This window comes from Lonchura striata, chromosome 13, assembly GCF_046129695.1.
Source record: "Lonchura striata isolate bLonStr1 chromosome 13, bLonStr1.mat, whole genome shotgun sequence".
In the NCBI taxonomy this organism is placed as follows: Eukaryota; Metazoa; Chordata; class Aves; order Passeriformes; family Estrildidae; genus Lonchura; species Lonchura striata.
The window spans coordinates 18,926,335-18,945,562 of NC_134615.1; the positions used below are offsets into that span (position 1 = coordinate 18,926,335).

General features: G+C 37.9%; 1 protein-coding gene across 1 annotated transcript in view; it reads left to right on the plus strand.

Moving 5' to 3' along the window:
• Positions 1 to 18,513, plus strand: part of CDYL2 (chromodomain Y like 2) — a 60,353-nt gene extending 41,840 nt beyond the window's left edge. The window contains exons 4-7 of the mRNA XM_021541213.2: positions 6,209 to 6,381; positions 10,843 to 11,053; positions 11,728 to 11,871; positions 13,969 to 18,513. Coding sequence (XP_021396888.1) covers positions 6,209 to 6,381; positions 10,843 to 11,053; positions 11,728 to 11,871; positions 13,969 to 14,127 — 687 coding nt within the window. The 3' untranslated portion in view covers positions 14,128 to 18,513. The remainder of the gene's footprint in view (positions 1 to 6,208; positions 6,382 to 10,842; positions 11,054 to 11,727; positions 11,872 to 13,968) is intronic.
• The last annotated feature ends 715 nt before the right edge of the window (positions 18,514 to 19,228 follow it).

Genomic DNA, 19,228 nt, shown 5'->3' on the forward strand with positions numbered 1-19,228 from the left:
ACCATACCCATGTCAGAAGAAAAGGGGTGTCTATAAGTGTTTGCTTCAGGATGGATGTCCTGGAGAGGGGAGAGCACAAATGAGCCCTGTTCACACCTGAGCCCTGTTCCACAGGGGCAGTAGTGGCCTGATGGACAGGGCTGCTGTGGAGAATATAAATTTTTGTTCCAAATATCTTGGGTTTCAAAACTTTCACCAAAGTTTTTGGAGGGAGCACCAGGAGGAGCAGCCTGGCCTGGCCTGGCCTGTCTGAGCATCCTGCAGGCAGAGCTCCTGCAAGTCCTGCCTTCACTGGGGAGATCTTGGCCTTTTTCTGCCCTCTCTGCCCTACACAGCAACCTCAGGAGTGTAGGAAATACCAGTTTGAGCACCACAAGGGAAGAGTAGATTGTAGCTTTGAGGAATCATTTTATTCACTAGGGAAAAGAGTAACTTTGAAGTTCATTACTTAAAATGGGCAGGTATGACGAGTCCCCCTCTCAAATGCACACGTACACATGGTGATATTAAATGGCTAAAACTGATGGTACATAACATTTACCACTCCTAGTTTTTAAACTATCTAATATTTAGGAGGACTATCTTGGTAATTGCCACAGAACACCAAACATTTGCTTTTAACACTAATTTCTTAAAATGCATTAGATTGCATCAAATCCATCACACCATCTTGTCTTAATTACCACTAATTGACACTGCAGGTAATTTAAATGAAGGAGCTCAAGGGTCTGAAAAAATATGAAATCATGGACTCTGTGTTCAGTCAGAACAGAAATACCTTTACATGAAATACCAAAACAGAAATACCTTTACATGGAGCTGGCTGTGCTGCTCCACATCAGCAGTGTTCAGATGCTCTAACCAGGGGATTAATTCAGGCTCTTTGGATCTGCCAAACCAATCCATTTCATCCTTCGAAAGTTTTCAATATGCCAGGAACCCACCTCTGTGGAAGAATAAATGATAAGCATGTAATAGTCCTCTCCCTGCATCCAGTGTAGACAATTTCTAGAACCTTTATTGAAGCTCACTTGAAAACCAGGAAATACATTTTAGAAAACCACTTTACTGACCAGGATGGTCAGGAATTAATCAGCTATTGAGTTCTCCATATGGAGATTGTCTGTTTAAAGCTCATCCAGGCCAAGAGCAATCACGGGCTCCTGCCGTTGGAAGACTCATGGGTGTAAACATGAAACAGCTTCTTTGGCCTCAGTCCAGGCTGCTGCCCATGATCATTCACACCAGAAAATCCAGCACCTCCAGGACTGGCAATTTCACATTCTTGCTGGCAATTACAGCAAAAACCTCAGGAACTGAAAGGAGAAAGGTGTTGAATGATTTGTCCCTGCAGTTTGTCACCCATAGCCATAGGTGAGACAAACTGACAAAGTGTTTTGGGAGGTTTAGGGCATTTTCAGTTGTGATGCCTTTTATCCCCAGTGAATATGAAGTACAAACACACAATTCCTACAAAATGAAGAAAGTGTGTTTCATTTTGTGTAAAGAAATGCTAACTTCAAGCTTTATTAGACATTCAGTAAATTATGTTTGCCAAATAGCAAATGAATCATTTATTCAGAGCAGGTCTATTTGATGTGCTTAAATAGTGGCCTGGTAATACTCGGCCATATGTGTTAAAGAAAAAAAAAAGGTGTGCACTCAAACAATCATTTTAAACTTAAGTTTATACAAAATCCCACTCATTCCTCAATAGCTCTGCTTCCCTTTGGGCTTTATAGGAATCTTCAGATGAAGTATAATAGTTGTGTTCAACCTTTGGCCTCTGCTATTTATGCCAATTTAATTAAAGCAGCAAAGAACTTATTTATTAAAAAAAAAAATTAAAATCTAAAGAAGTCTTATCTGACTCTTCATCCTGCAGGTGATTTTATCATTAAATGTGCCAATGTTCTTTCCAGCAGCCTTTGCACTGATTGATGTTGGCTCAGTGCTTCTTTAGTAATTGAGTTTTTTCTACAAAAATATTCAGGGCAGTATAGAAATTCTTTCTTATTTTTTACAAGATATAAAACTTCCAAGGCAGTGTCACGAAACAGCACAGCTTGTTCTTATTTCAGTAGCTTGGGCTTGCTACTTTTGTTTTTTTAAATACATTTGTAAAATATTTAATTATGAATTCAATCAGGGCATTTTTTCTTGTGGGACTTTTGCTGCTCCTGAAGCTCTTTCTCCAGTGATGCTGCTGCTGTTTTATCTCAGCACATCTCAAGGATCCAAATTCTTTTTCATCCTAAATGAGCCCATCAGCTCTTCTCATTTAACACCATTAACAGAGTTGGGAGTTAATATTCCCCTGAACTAAAAGTGAAACATTTTCTAAACAGCCAGTACTTTCATTGAAGAGTGACAGAACTACCTCAAGTACCTTCCCATACACAAGAATCAGGTTTCACATTTCAAATGTGAATAACAGGGTTTAAACCCATCCAGAGTTTAAAGTTCTGCCAGGTGCATTTTGGAGCACTGGTTTGCCTTCACTTTTCCTAACCTAAATAATAAAAAAGAGGCAGGTATAAGTTTACTGTTCCCTGTAGTTCTGCTCTCTACACAAAAGTCAGCTGCGGGTTTGGGCCAGTGCTTGTGGCTGCAGCTTTAGAGGTTCCCAAGTCCTTTATGTGCCAGACAGAAAGGAATCAGTAACACAAAGTTTATTTACGTAAAAAAAAAATTGCAAGTGGGGAAGAGGTTCTAAGAACAACGGAATGGCTTTAAAATTTAGGTTTACGGTAATATTTACAGAATAATTACCTTTAAGAATAACACAGTGAGTCCTCAGAGATTCAGAAAAGTTAACTTTTATTAACTAGTGCTTCTATTTATGTGAACAAGAGACTTCTTGTTCAAGATACTTTGTGTAATTATGGTGATAAATTCCTAGCTCTTTGATTTTCCCAGAATGTAAACAAGATGAAAAGCAAAGGGCACCAAATACGTTTGGAAATTTCCTACATCCAGCAAAAGGCATTAAATTAAGCTCTTAGAAGTTTAATGAAGTTTTTAACTGGTTCATGTTTATTTTGCGATATAAGATATCCTGTTCAAGAACTAATGAGATTATTTACTTGACAGGATTAAAAATATGAGCAACTTCTGAGAAGGTGATAATTTTATTATATATTTGTGTTTCAATAAAACAGTAAGTGAAGCACTAGGTCTGGTCTAAATTTACAATCCAGTCAACTATCATAACCTAAATAACTGGCCCATACTGTTCTGTAAACACTGCCTTAGAAATTTTCATCAAATGCATTCAAATATAAATACTGTCCCCACAACTGAAAATTACCTGAAAGGACATAAAAAAGCTAATTAATAAAAGCACTGGAGATCTGGAGAATATTGCTAAGGATCTCTGGAAAATAGTAGTATTAGATCTAGTTCACTAGAGAAAAGAAAATTTAATTGGACAAATGCCATGGTTTTAGCAAGATGGGGAAAGGTTTAAGGGCTATGGTAAAAAGAAAAAGAATATGGAATCTGACAGAGAAATTTAACTAAAGACAGGTTGTATCTCTGTATTTGAGAACTGAATTCACTACCACATTAAACATAAATTTGTCCTTAAAAGCAGAGAGCAGTTCTAAACTAAAATTATATTTACTTTACAGTAGTACAGTTCAACACACAGTTCTGCAACCCTGCAGACAAACCAGCTCTTTTATAATTATCTTCCTGTTTGTAACTTCCCTGTAATCCTAGAAATGGCTGGAGAGAAATGCCCATCCCCAGATAACCCACGGGGAAAGCCAAGGCTCCAGAGGCTGCAGTGAGCAGCAGCTGCTGTAACCAGGCTAAGTGACAAAGGGACCTGGGGAATTTTGGGTTGCACCAGCAAAAGAACCATGGCAAAGTTCCTGACCAAAGAAGTGAGCATTGACTTGGCTGGCATTGCTGGATTCCAAGGAGCCTCCAAGCACCTTTGGATGATAAAATTAATGACAAATTTAAGGCTCTTTAGAAAAAAACAAAGTTTTTGGAGCCTCATAATGCTGATACTGGTTATGGTTAAACCTGATAATGGTTTCTTGGTTTCTTTTGATAGAAACAAGTGGAGCAGGGGAACTAAATTACCCCTCCTGCTCAAAAATAGTAACCAAAGTTTTCCCACTTTTAACCATATCTGAGAAATTGATTCCTGATAACAGACTCAATGTCATCCTCTCTAAAACACTGAAAAAACAGTGATGGCAGAATATTGGTTTTTCTTACAAGAAATGTAACCTTTGCTCAAAAATTTGGATGTGTTATAGATGGCTTTAGTCATCCAGATCAGTGAGGGGTGAGACAAAAAAGAGGCAGGTTCATAACAGGAATGATGTGTGTGAAGGAGAGCATTGGTAACAGCAAAGAGGTGGCACATAGGCAAATACCACTGGAGGAAAGGGCATAATAAAGAAACTTGCTGAATGGGTATCATCACAGCATCATACTTAATGAAACATTCCCCATTGGATAGAAAAACATTTGACTGGTATTCCCTAATATTATTTATACATTCACCCTAAGAATGAGCAGATTGTGAGATCTTTTACAGTGAATTAAGAGGATAACATTGCATTCACATGGAATTAGGAAAACCAAAATATATTTTTTAAAATTTTAATATCTACCACATTCTAAAGTTTTTCTTTTAACACTGAACAAAGGTTTTAGGGGGTTTTCCCCTTTGTTTCCCCATTATATGTGCAGCATTGCTGTGTTTCTCCCAGCTGAGGGCTGAGACAGCTTCTGAGACTCTCAAAATAAAAACAGTGCTCCTAAAATTGCTGATGACATTTTTGTACCTGCATAAGAATTTCAAATACACTTCCAAATTCTGCAGCTTTTAATTACTTCACTTCCACCCACTGTCACACACTCAGTATTACAGGCGTTCTGAAGTGCTCTTGTAGAAGTGAAGCATCTAAAAGTTCACCACCTGCTCTCTCATGCCCAGTCCCAGCAGCCAGTAATACTCATCTTTACACACATCCATAGGGAAGGCAGCACAATCCATAGGATTTCTATTAAAAGGCTAACCAGGGGGTGGCATCAACGAAACTTCAGTGTTTAGGGGCATTTCTTAAACAAGGCACTTCAGAGATCTAAAGTTTTGGTGACAGAAAGTAGTAAACAGAAATAATCACAGGCTAAAAAATCTTGGGTTTCTCTCACATGCAAACTCTATTTAAATCCCCAGCCACATTTAGCTCTTTCTTACCTAAATATACACCAACAGCAAATCTTTCGGTGCAAAAGAGAAAAATTTGAGACAGCAGGAGCATGTCTATAGGAAATACTTTGACACATGGGTGTGATCAAGGATAGGAGGTGTCACACTAGACAAAATCAGGGCCCTTGCAGTGAGGAGCACATTATAGAAGAGAGGGTGCTGAAATCAATTACAGCTCACAAACCACACCCAACTGTGACCAAACAAGAAGTTACACATCAGAAGTTTATGAAATAAAATTTCCTTTTAAAAATCATTAGGAGACAATTCTCTGCTCAGGTGAAAGGCCATTTTCCTACAATACCAGCAGCTCAATTCTATACAGATTTTGCTTAGGTTTGATTTATGGTGCAATTAATAGCTTGATCCAGTTGTAAAATAAAGTCAAAATGTCTCTTTTTCAAGGGACTTTTATGATTTAACTTTTGTAAACTGTAAAAATGAATAATATATTTGTCATGTTGATATATATGATGTCCTCTTGTCCTGATTTGCTCTGGTTGAAGTAATATAAACCAAAGTAGTTCAAGACCAGAAAACTGGGGTTTACAAATTTTGCTTTCAAGCTGTTGAGGTTAATAATAGGCTTTTGCTGTGATAAACTTGTTCCCGAGGATACAGTGGTGTACACACTGAAAATAAAAAAGTGATATTTGAAATTATTAAATTGCAGTCAAATAGCATAAGCTGGGTAGAATTTCCCATACAACAAAGAACCGCAAAGTCCTAAAACCTCTTTGAATTAGTAAAACATCAACAAAGCACTGCCAAATATAAAATATTCTACAAACTCTCAGTGTTATCATTCTAATGATTCTAATATCATCCTATGTTAAAATTATATCTATAATTGATGTAACTATTAATAGTGCCCAAAATTGAAGTCTCTCAAAATCAATAAGGTTTGTAAAAGTAGGGAAATGATATTGCCACGGCATGCATGTCGAATTGTTTACTTTTCTTTATCCACAGATCATGAAGGAAGTTCGGAGAGCATTGTGCAATGCATCAGCTGATGACAGTAAACTCTTACTTCTCAGCGCAGTGGGAAGTGTATTCTGTAGTGGCCTAGATTACTCATATTTAATTGGCAGGTTATCCAATGACAGAAGAAAGGAAAGCACTAGGATTGCAGAAGCTATAAGGTGACCCAAGCTTACCTATGATCTCTAAATTATGAAATGCAGTGTGTGATTATAAAAATATTTATCAGGTCCAAAAATGTTGTATATTTAAATGTTGATTTCGTTCTAATTATAGTCCTGCAAATTTGTTTAGTAAAAAGAAACTTGGACCTTTCCATATTAGGAAAGAAAGCACATTCATTCCAGTGCCAATATCCATAGGGATTTATTTTATTCTAATTCTCTGTATTTAATATTTCAAATCATTCCTCCAAATTCAAATACAACTTTGTTGTTGTTTTTCCAAATTCAGTATTGCTTCATGTTCTAAAGTGGTTCCTGAAAGGCAGATCTTTTACTTGTTTTAATGTTCATCATTTTAATTAATTTCAGTCCAAATGGGAATCCATGGCTTACTCATATTCTGTTGAAATAGCAGTCTGCCACTGTATTTCAGAAACTTACTTGAAGGGTCTCCACTCTTCTTAAATTTAAATTACTTAATATATATGTAAATGTAATTTTATTTTTGTAACTAAAATGCAACTTTCCTTATATATATATATATATATATATATATATATATATATCACATCACCCTAATAGAATTCTAGGGTTTATGACATGCAGTCTGCAAATCAATCTGCACAACACATCACCAAATGTTCCATTATCCACAAGGCAGATTTTCCAGTATAAATCAATATTATTCCACTAAAGCCAATCTGTACCAGGAAACTATTTGATCCCTTTTTTCCCCCCATTTCCTACAAATAAATATTCTTCTGAGAGCTTTAAAACTTTATGCAACAATTCTATGTAGGAATATTAAAGAATTTTTTTACAAGATATCTCTACTTGGGATTTATTAGTATAACGTAAGATCAGGTTTACATATTACACAAAGTATATTAACCACCAATTATCTTGGTTACAACTACTACAGATCAGTTTGGATTCCAGGTTAAAAACTTCTGAAATTCTCAAAATAGCAATTATTTTTAAAGACTTTAAAAGATACTTCTTGAATGTAGTATGTTACAAGCTGTTTATAAGACTCTAAATATGCTCGAATATCATGGAGTGATATTTTTTAAAAGAGAAAACCTTTGAAGGACAAAGCCTAAGTTTATTTTTTAAACGTGGGGGGTTTTTAACAATGTGGAACCAAAAAAAAAGTGAGGGCAGAAAATCACTGTTCTTGTTTGAAAACACAGGCATACTCATCACCTACCAAAATATACAAATTTAGTATTATTCTTGTAAAAACTGTGCAGTTAGGTGTTGTTATATAGGTTTACATTTATTTGCACACATCTAATATACAGGTATACGTATCAATCCAACATTTAAATAACGATAAGCCAGACTGTGATAATCAGTTTTTCCACCCTCGGACTCACAGAACACTCTTGAAATACTGGTACAATGTACTGCTTGTACCTTGTCAAGAATGTCAGCTTCAGGCCCACTGAAAATAGATTTTTATTGTACTTCTGGAAACAATACCCTACGTTTTCCATTTAGCACTCTCTGTGCTTTCTGTGAACAAAGGACTCAGCTCATGGAAAATAAACTGTAATAAGAGAAGAAAAAATGTCCATTGCTTTTTTCAGTGGTTTGGATGTCCTAAAATACATCAATGGATCTCTGCCTCCACTGCTTTACATCAAGTTAGACTTGTATCAAAGTGAATTAAAATCTTGGTTACCATGTGTTCCCACATCCCAAAGCGTGGCTCTCCTATACCGGACACAAGTTTCAGCTGAAGTTTCAATCCCTATCAAGTCTCCTCTCCATGAAATGTTCAGTCACTGGTGCCATGCCCTCAGCCACTGGGCTTTGCAGTGAATGGATGTGCAGCAGTGCAGCTCCTGTGCAGGCACTGGTCACAGACCCATCCCAAGCCCACCAGTCTGAGCTGCCACCACCCACACGCCCTGCTGGAGCAAGGAAAACAGGCTGCACAGTGTGGCCTGCAGAGCCCTGGGATTGACACTCCTGGAAGGCACTCCCAGCACTGGGCTCGCCCCATCGGCTGGGCAGCACGGTGGGACCAGAGCCACAACATTCTGGGTGTGCTCAGAAGAAAACAAGACAAGGACAAATTTACTTGCTCAGCTTCTTTACAGCCCTGGATGTACATACAAGCCCTGACCAGCAGCAAGAGCCTGAAACAGTGCAGAGGTGTCTGAGCATCCCAGCGTGTATCCCATGGTCAGCGTTCCATATGTGCTCTAGCAAATCCAGAAGCCTTCTGTAGACACTTTTCCCTACATTTAAGCATCTGGATCTACTGTGCAACTACAGCTGTAATCTGAAATCCTTTTCAAAGACTGCTTTGAATTGAAACAAGGATCCTGTAGCCCAGAAACTCCCCGTGTGAACTTATGGTTTGGAGACAAGGAAACATGCCATGTTCAGGGTACAGAGACAGCCCACTGAAACAACACACCAAACAGGAATCAAAGATAAATGGACTGCTGGTCACTGCAGCTTCTGGAGACCAAAGGCAGGCATTTGTTCCCCTCATCATCTCCCAACATTGTAGCCTTCCATTCTATCCTATAGGTAGCATGTTCCATACCCATCCATTTTACCATCCTCTGTGCTCCTCGTTCTTCCCTCGTGACAAGATGCTCGCTGTGCCTTCTCAAAGTTATGTTCCATTCTCTCCAGGTCCTCCCTTCCTTGCTCACTCATATGAAGACTTCCTTCAACCCTTCCCTTCCATTAATGTGTTCTGCTTTGTTCTTCCTTCACATTATCTGTTTCCTGTCCACATCCCGAATTGCTTTTCCATATTCACATCCACTCCCATTTATCATCATGATTCCTGCTTTTCTCCACAACACTGGTTTTATCTGCCTCCACAAGGTCCTCAGATTTACTGCCACCATTTATCCTTAGTTTGCTTTCTTTTTATCTATCATTCAACACATCCCTATTCACAACTGTAGTCCTGTCTGAAAGACTTATATAACTACTGAGTTTCTCAGAATTCTGGAATTAATGAGGTGCAGTGATCCACAGTCACTACTCAGTCATAAACAACCAAAGAAATAATAAGGGAACAGCATTGTGTCTGCAACGAAAACGACTCACAGCTCTCCTTAACCCTGCTCTTCTCTAGACAGAAATGGTCTTGAACAGACAAAACCAATGTTCCTTATTCACTCTCTTTGTCTTGACAGTGATCTCCTCATTTACTACTGTAACAGAACTGCATCAATTCTGTATTTTCCCATGGTCCTTCTTACTAGAGGACTTGAAAAACAGAATGTATTAATTGAAAATTTAATGCTGGGTCATCTCAGACTCTTTGTCCTCATTTAAAACACAGCCAGTGTCCCTGCACTTCCCACATGTGCTCTATAACCTGCAAGGCCCACCTGTGCTCAGGTACAGAGGCCTGGATCCTTGACCTCAGCAGGAGAGCAGCAACTCATCAAAGGGCACATTTGATAAAATGTTATTTCCTAAAATCTGTCAGCAAATATGCACTCTGGATCTAATAAATACCCAGTGCAGGGATGGAATCTCTTTTGCTTGGAATTTGATTTATCCATGTCTTTTTTCTAAAGTAACTGAGCATCCCGTTTGCCTCCATATACCTGCTGTGCACTGAGCTGCTGGAGCCCATAATTTGCCCACAATTACACTCTTGCTTTTTCCTAATTAGTGTAAAGGCCATTCCATTCAACAGATGTCTTTCCACAGCTGCTGGTAGGTGACTTATTTAAAAGATCTTCTCATTGCACAGAATTTAACATATTCTAGTTTGTTCATCCAGGTGAATACGATGACATTTAACTTCCCTGTTATTTCTCATCACATTACTGGGGTAGTCAGGCAAGGGCATCTGCTTTGTAATGGCTTTGCTGAAGATTTTTGCAATGAAGACCCAACTGAAGATCACTCATCCTGTTCAAACACTTCTCTGACTCCTCTTTGTACAATCTTGTTCTTTCTGCTGGTGTGCCATAAACATTGACAGTCTCCCAATCCACTGATGGGACTTGCAGTAGCCTTTGACACAGGATCTTAAGAGAAGCTTTGGAAAAAAATAAATATTCAGACTATAATATTTCATCAGTAGCCAAACAAGGTCCATCCCAGCCACTGTGGAGCAAACCAAGAAGTGCTGTGTGTACAAACTCGGGAGTTACTGGTCCAGAAGTAAAACCCAATCAAACCTTTCTGCAAAAAGTACAACACTCAGTGTAATCCACTTAATCAGGCCATATACAACATACACAAAACTTATGCAATAGCCCAGGTACTCAGAAAGATTAAATAACTAAAAATAAGCAGACTTTTCCATGTGCAAATTAGAAAGTATCTTGCAGTCCTGACCTCATAAAACTGGGCATTTGTTGTGTTCTTCTGTGGTTCTAATTTGTTTTCAGATTAAGTACTTTAAACTTAGATATTTATGTGTTACTTCTGTATTCAAGATCTTTCTTGTATTTTTTATTTTAGGGATTTTGTAAAAGCTTTTATTCAATTTAAGAAGCCAATTGTGGTTGCTATCAACGGCCCTGCTCTGGGGTTAGGAGCTTCTATTTTACCACTCTGTGATATCGTTTGGGCAAGTGAGAAGGCTTGGTTTCAGACACCATTTGCAACAATCCGACTCACTCCAGCTGGCTGCTCATCATACACATTCCCACAAATTCTGGGTGTTGCACTGGTAAGGTTTTCCACCTCAAATTGCTGAATAACCTTTCGTAAATTCCTGATCTTTCTCTCTTGAAAAAGTAAACAATTTTCTTAATTGTCTTTAATGGAAAGTTCATCTAATTACTACCAACTTCTTATCACAAAATAACCTTAGAATTCAGCATACAACACCTGCTGTACACAAGAAAGATTGAAAAAGCAAAGATTGTCAACATAACATCATGGTAGAAAAGTGAAGAAATACATTAGCACAATAACCTTACATAGTAGTTGCCTGCATTATGTTAGGAGTGGGCAGTAATACAGCCAGATACTAAGATAATCCACAATGATTCCAGTAAGACTGCTTAGCTTTTACCAGTATAATAAATCAGAATTTGTCCCACAAATATCTCCTACTGGGTTCCATGACTCTCCACACAGTATCACTGATAGTTACTCTTGTAAGATTAGCAGTACAGATTCACCATGCATGCCAGCACATTTCTCTTAAATTAAACCCATGCTGTGCTCTGGCCACCTGCACAATCCTTAAATAGCTACTGAAACTCCTTTTAAAGTATTTTGCAGTATGGAAAGATACAGAAGAACATTTGTAATTTAATCATAAAAATAGCAGGCAAGTATGAGAAAAATTTGAAGGGAATTATAACCCAAGATTACCAGAGTCTTTTGGTTTCACAGGCAAATGAAATGTTGTTCTGTGGGAGAAAGCTGACAGCACAGGAAGCCTGCAGCAGAGGACTGGTGTCACAAGTATTTTGGCCAACAACATTTAGCCAAGAAGTGATGCTACGAGTGAAAGAAATGGCATCCTGCAGTGCAGTGGTAAGAAATCAAACTCCCTCATTAAATGACATTTCACATAGGTAAGGTGTGCTCCCAAGGCTCGTCACATGTGGGACCTCAGTTTCCACAGCCATACCTGTGAAAGAAGGCTGACATCAGAAAACCTGGATAGGGATCAGAGAGCTCATAGAGTTTCTCATTTTTCAGGGACTGGGGCAGGGGGGTTCTTTCCTTTCACAATATTTGTATATATTCAATGAGTGGCACCTCCTTGCCCCAGATTTTGAAAGGGCATTTTAGCACAGGTTTCTTTCATGAAGGTGCAACATTCTGAAACTCTACAACTGTACTGGGAAACCTGAAAGAAAATAGATTTACCCTTCACTTTGTCCTGGCTTACCATGTTTCAGCTGAATCTGCCTTCTTTCTGCACCTGCACACTTCCTACTGCTGCAGAATGTTCCACACAGCACCCCAGAAGGGTAGGATAGTGCCAGCTAAGCTCTGCTGTGAAGGAGAAGTGAGATCCAGACAAGAGGGATTTGAACACATTCTGGTCACAGTGTATTATAACTTTCCTTTTGTGTACACAAAAGTTGAAAGAAAATCCTTTCCTATCTTCCTAGAGGTTTTTCCCTTCAGGCAGATATACTCCTATTCTGGGCACATCTTTGTTTAAAAAACATGCAGTGAAGAAAGTGATACTGGCTGCAATATAACTGCAGTAATTAAAGTGAAAATTGTTATCGTTTCTTGCTGTATTTCCTATGTCTGAAACTGTCTCAGCATCCCTCAGTTTCATTTAAAAGATCTGCTGTAAAAGGAGGTAGAGACACAAGAGATTTTTAATTAAACAAACTGTAGATTAGATCTCACAGAAGACATTGAGAATGAAACTCTCTGGAAATGTAGCAGAATCTTATTTGATGATGTTGATATAACGTGTATTATTTGAGTTGGGAAAACCTCTGGGCTTTACTGTGAATTCTTCCTTCCCTCACTGCTATTGGCTGTCAATAAACTTTTCTCAAGACCCCTTAGAAAGACCAGTGCTGACTTGTGGACAAAGGTAAATCTTCAAAGATTTGTTCACAAACAGACCACAAAAAATGCATAGGGCCCTTGATTTGCTATTAACACAGTTTACTTGAGTTATAGACCAATACTACTTTGCAATAGCAGTGTTGAAAACCACAATACGGAGGAACTGGGTTTAACATGAAGGTGTTGACAAAGCTGAGTGAAGAGAATGCACCTCCCTTCCCACAGAACACTGTGTTAGTTATATTAAATGTCCTGTCCTCAGAAAATCAGTAATGTAGGAGTTATTATTGGGTTTGTTTGACCATTTGAGTTCCTTGTGAGATACATGGTAGTGTGTATTTAAAAACTAATTTTAAAGGAATCAATCTCAATGTCCTTAAAAATGGGTCTGGGATAAATGAGCTGAACTATGGGAGCAACCATGGACTTGCAGTTTGTGCCTTTCAGAATTTGCAACAATTACTAAGGGCTTGAGGTTGGATTATTGCAAAGATCTCAGGTGATTTGTTGTATCTGCCAAGTAAATCTAACTCCAGAACTCAGTCAGAGGTGCTTGTTTTGCTTAGTACCATTCTTTTACAAAATATTTCACTTTTATAAAAATGTAAGCAAATAGGCTTAAAAAGGGATTTGCAGTAAAGGCCCTTTCCTATTAATTTCTGTATTGATAAGGAAATTAACAAGGGAAAATTGTTAAAGATAATGGACATCTGTATTTGGGTTTCCAACATGTCTAACCTTAAAGACCACCTTCCAGAAAACAGGTAGCCAGTATCTTGTCCCTCACACATTTTCATTTCAGTATGAGGAAGTTCAGCTCCTTGTGCTTCATGGCAGACCTTCAATAAGCTCAGGTACTTTAGAATCTCTCATTCTTTTAAAAACCTGGCACTAACCCATCAACCCATCAATTCTTAAAGATGCTGACTATCAGCAAGTGGAGTTGTGCCTAGAAATCAAATGTAATTTCTGTGCTTGAAAGAGTTATTTAGATCATAAAAGAGTCAGTATTCTAAAATTGCTGGTCACACCATTATCCATAGTAATTTTTTCAGATTCAGAATCAAATACTGAGTCGTGTTTTGGCTTTAGGTATTGGAAGAGTCCAAATGTCTCGTGCGGAGCTTCCTGAAATCCGGACTTGAAGAGGTGAACGAGAAGGAATGTCAGATGTTAAAACAGCTGTGGAGTTCTTCCAAAGGACTGGATTCATTATTCAGCTACTTGCAAGACAAAATTTATGAAGTCTGATATCTTGGCCTAACTTAAAGAGAAATCGCTCCAGTTGTGACCAGAGTCAGACATGACCATGTTTGAGAAGCAGAGGCAATGCATCAGTGAGGAATTTGTGACAGTGATCCCAATGCCTGTGGCTGTGTGAGGTGCACAGCTGCTTGTAGCCGGTTTGATTCTGTGTAACCAAGACGTGGGCAGGCGTTCAGTGCACGTAACCTGTGCAGAGGCTGCATCTTTCACATTGCTCATCCACATCCAACTCTACATTCCACGTTCTGAGAAGCACCACTGAGGCCCAGCAAGTCTCACCCACCTGTAAGGGTTTATTTTGTCTGTCCTTCTTAACTTATTCTTGCTATTGCAGCACACCTGGGCTGACACAGAGGGCTCAGTCTAAAATCTGGGTCAGCGCGACCTTTGGTAGACCCAAAAACCATATGTTAGAAATATGTTAATTATTTTTTTCAAACAGTTTAATGGAAAAATCTGATAATTTATATGTATAATATGTAAAGTTAGTTTACAAAAAATTCTAGACTTTTTTTCTTTGTTAAATTTATTTAACTTATTTATTTTGTGTTCATATTCAGCTGTTTGTTGATCACAGATCTTATTTTCATATTTCCCTTTTGACTGAATTAAAGGCATCACATGAGAATGCAAACACATTTTTAGCAGAAAACTGAGTAGAAAAATAAAGAATATATAGAAAACCCACAGAATATTGTGGGCAGTTAATGAAACAGCCACGTGCATGCTCCTCTATGTGTAAAACTGTACAAAAAAATGTATGAAAACAGATTCATTCATTTGCCAGGGTTAAGAGAAAAAAAGTGGGTTTTGACACAATGAGTCCCCCTTAAGTCTCTCTTCACTTTCTGCCTTCTTGAGGAGCACTGAAGGGCTCGCCAACCAGATGCTTTATTTAAGTTTACTATATTCCTGTTAGCCAGATACCAGTAGCAGGGTGAGTGGTGCCGTTGTGTGGCATCGTACTGTTTTTCAGGTTTAAACAACCCTTATGGTCTGAAGTCTAAAAGCAAATCCTTATGAGCCTTAGTCTAGTTGCCTGATTCCTCAGGTGTGAGATAATTTCTGCTCTGGAGGCCTTTGGGTGTGGGCCAGCAGTTTATACAAGGTGCTAGGCATTGAACTCAGTGGAGGCAGAGGTTTTGTTTTGCTTTTCCCAGCTCTCCACATCTGGCCACCCCACCACCTGTTACAAGAACTTATGGCTATCCATAAAAGCAGTCCACAATAAACAAGGAAAATCCAACCTACTCTTTTGGAATGTGATCCTAGTACTGTTCAGTGACACCGACCAACTTCTGAACACTGGATCTCTCTCAGTTCTTTCCTGCTATGGGCAATTTGTGTGGAAAGGACAGGAGCATGCTCTGAGACTTCACCTGTCATCATAGTATGCCCAAATTGAAACCTCTTGAAGCAGAAGCTTTGCACATTTGTTTGCTTTGTAATTTGTGCACTTGCTCTCCATCCTTGAGCTCAGTGACTTATGATTTAAACCTCTGCAAATGAGGCTGCTCAGCTTTCTCCCTCTTAGCATTTCCATAAAGAGTTTCAACAAAGCCTTTGTAAAGTTAACGAACAGGTGATTACAGTAAAGAGTAGACTTCAACATATTAATGCAACATTTCTTTTTCCACAAATAATTAGAAGTGCTGTTTTTATGCTCTAATTGTACCACTGAATTTTAAGGAAATCATTACCCTAAATGCAAAAGTTCTCATGGAAATTCTTCATTAAAAAGACAGAATCTGTCTTCTAATTAGTCTGTTTAAAATGTTTTTTAAAAGAAACTTATTGAAACCATTAGCTTATTTTAAAATGACTGAAAGAGAACTCTTTCAATAACTATTTGAAGTGATGGATGCACCACTTGCTTTATACCAACCCTTGTTTTTGTCCACGACCTGCCAGCAGCGCCGCGGGGCGCGTTGGATCGAGGCCCTGGGCCCCGGCAGGGCAGGTGCACACGGAGTCACCTGGAAAAAGAGGGATGACCCAAGTGAAAACCACACACACACAGACACACACAGACACACACAGAAACACAGACACACACACACAGACACACACATGCACGAGTTTGCACAATCAGGCCTCCAGCATACACCTTCAGAAAAACAAAAAAAGGCAATGGAAAAAGTACCACGATTCCTCAATTTCCTTTATTTCCTTTATTCCCATCCAGAGAGCCATAACTCCTAGTCATGTGTTAATAAGATATTAGGAAGTTTATTTCAATACTATGCTTAGTTTTTGTAGGTAAATATAGTACGATTTCTCAGCAATGTGAAGGAATGCATTCCGAATGAGATTTGCAAACAGAGAAGAATCATACGTTGTTGGATCTTTTAAACTGCACCATTTCATCTGAACTTTCAGATATCTGTATCTTAGCATTTTTTATGACAAAGGAATAGTTGAAATACATTTTCTATAATTATTTTTCCATTCTAGCAAGCGCTAACCATAGTTAACATTTTTAATTATTCATATCTATACTGTTACAATCTAGTTTTCATGGAATCTATTTTCCCTTCAAAAAAGAGTAATAACAACGTTGAAACCTTCTTTTCCAGTATTTAAATATCAGAATCTGAATTTTCTCTTGTGTTTCTATCCTTACTAGGTATTCAGATATCTAGATATACTGTACATATTAGTCTGGGTACCTTTACTAATATTCACAGTATTTAAGATTAAAAATGCAATTGGTTGTTTAAGTATGTTATTTTATTCTTGTGTAAATTGTTTTGTACAATCTTTAAAATTCTACAGTTTTGCATTTGTAGATATTAAAGGTGAGCAATTTATTTTGTGTTGTCCTGCATGTATATTTTTGCTGTAGATAAGTGTTGCTTAGTTTACTATTTCAGTACATTTCTGTTTAAATAAATAAGCTTACAAACTTTAATACAGTATATATTTTCAAAATATAAACTTTTATATTTCTGTGGTAGGTTAGGGTATGCGTTTTAGGCAATCTTTTTCACTACTATGAACTGTTCTTTTAATCTATAATATAATGGTTTTGTGCCAATAGTTTTTCATTAGAATAAAATGCTCTTTTAATGTTAGGGATGAACAAACAATTTTGGTTGGGGTTTGTTTTATTTTTGGTTTTGGGTTTTTTAATTATTTTGCCAGCCTTTACAGTTTTAAATATAATTTATAAATGCATTGCATTTGTGAATAAGCCTTACCATTAGGTACAAGAAATCTTTAAAGCTGCATAATTGCTTATGCAGTACTAAGGACTTCCCCAAATAATTGCTGTAAGAAAGTTAGCAAATCAGAGTACAGGGCCTTAAGTTTTTCTTGTGAAAAGGATAATACGGGTTGTTTCTTTTGAACAACAGAGGTAGACTTGTCAGCATGGGCTTTGTTATATATAAACTGTGCATTTGTGCTCCCAACCATGGTAGTTTAATCTCAGGCTTTGTGTGGCTGGGTCTATAAAAGTCAAATCTGGCTAAAGCCAGCACTCTTTAGGAGACACTAAAGAAGTTTACATAAGAGACTTATAGACAATCTTATCATAGTACATTTGGGTACTGGCTATCCTCGATGTGTTATCTGTGTCTGCCCAATTAACCGTATGTTTTAAGCCATATTAAATCTCTTTACTGCTATTTTAAATACTACACTGAAAGTCATTCACTAGCTTGCTTGCTCACAGACAGGATTTTGATTTTTAGTGAATAAAGATGTTATGCCTTCCATAAAAAACAAAGGACCAAAGAATTTCATTAGTTCCTTTGCCAGTGAACTAGTTTGACATTTGTACTGAAGATCAAACAGTCTCTGCTTCAAACACTGCATCCTCATCCATGTCAGGTGTAAGGGGGAAAGATGTATCCACTGAGCTATTGGGAAAGGAGTGATGTTCAGCTGGGATGGCATGTCTATTGGTAAGGCTTATTACCAAACCTCTGAGATGAAGCAAAGAACCAAAAATTCACAAGTTATGTCAATGTAAATTTATTTTCAGAACTTGCACAAATAATTAATTGTAGAACTTTGCAAATTAGGCCCTTAAGTTATTTTGTCAGAATGCCATGGAACAGACTAAAACAGTTTCTAATATTTGTAATGATGAGTACATATTATAATATTATAAGGGTACAGGCACCCCTATATCACAGTGTTGTAAATATTTTCTGAAACTGGTACAGTACTGAGGGACTTGTATCTTCTGATATATCAAATATTGACTGTCTAGATCAAATTGTACACAATTTATTTGTTGATGGTCCTGTAACTAGTGTATGGACACATTTCTGGGTGCCTTAGAAGTTGTATTTTTCATGTGTGTTAATATGCAGTATTTATACATTGTGAGAAGCTGCTTTGAATAAAAACATTGAAACTTCATTTCACTGCAGTGATTTTCAGTTTTACATAATCAGAATGAATGTGATAAGTGGTATCATTATATATGATAATACTATTCACAGGCTCCTGCCTTTCCAAAGAGACCAGGCACACAGCGGGCTTTTCAAAAGAAAATTAATTTTTTTCAAATGGCAAAACCCAGGGCACTAAGAGACACTGCATGAAGAACTCTCTGAAATCAATTATGATCCATTTCAATTACCATTTCTTGATCAAGTCCAAAAAAAAAACAGCAAGAACTGTGTAACAAAAGCACTTCTAGGACACCATTATCACTTCCACTACTTGATATATGCACAGCACCTAAAGCATTCCTGCCCAGAACCAGCTGCTCCAGACAGGATTTTGTCTCCACATGAGGGAATTTGATTTTGAAGTGGTGTTTGCCAGGAGGACCAAGATTCAGCCCAGCCCCAGCCTGGTGCAGGAGGTAGATCAGCTTGTGGACCCACACATGGCTCCAGACAACACTCTTGCCAGGGGCTCTTGTGTACCAGGGGATTCTCTGCCCATAGCATCCACAAATACTGTTTGCAATCGTGTCTCTCCTGCGATTAGAAGAGTAACTGTAAATTACTTCTGCCTGGGGCAGAAAAAGAAGGATATTTTTACAGGGAACCAGGGTTAGCCAACCCAGCTATCTAGCAAGGTCTGAAAAAATTACCTACACTTCACTCAAAGGAAACAATTATGT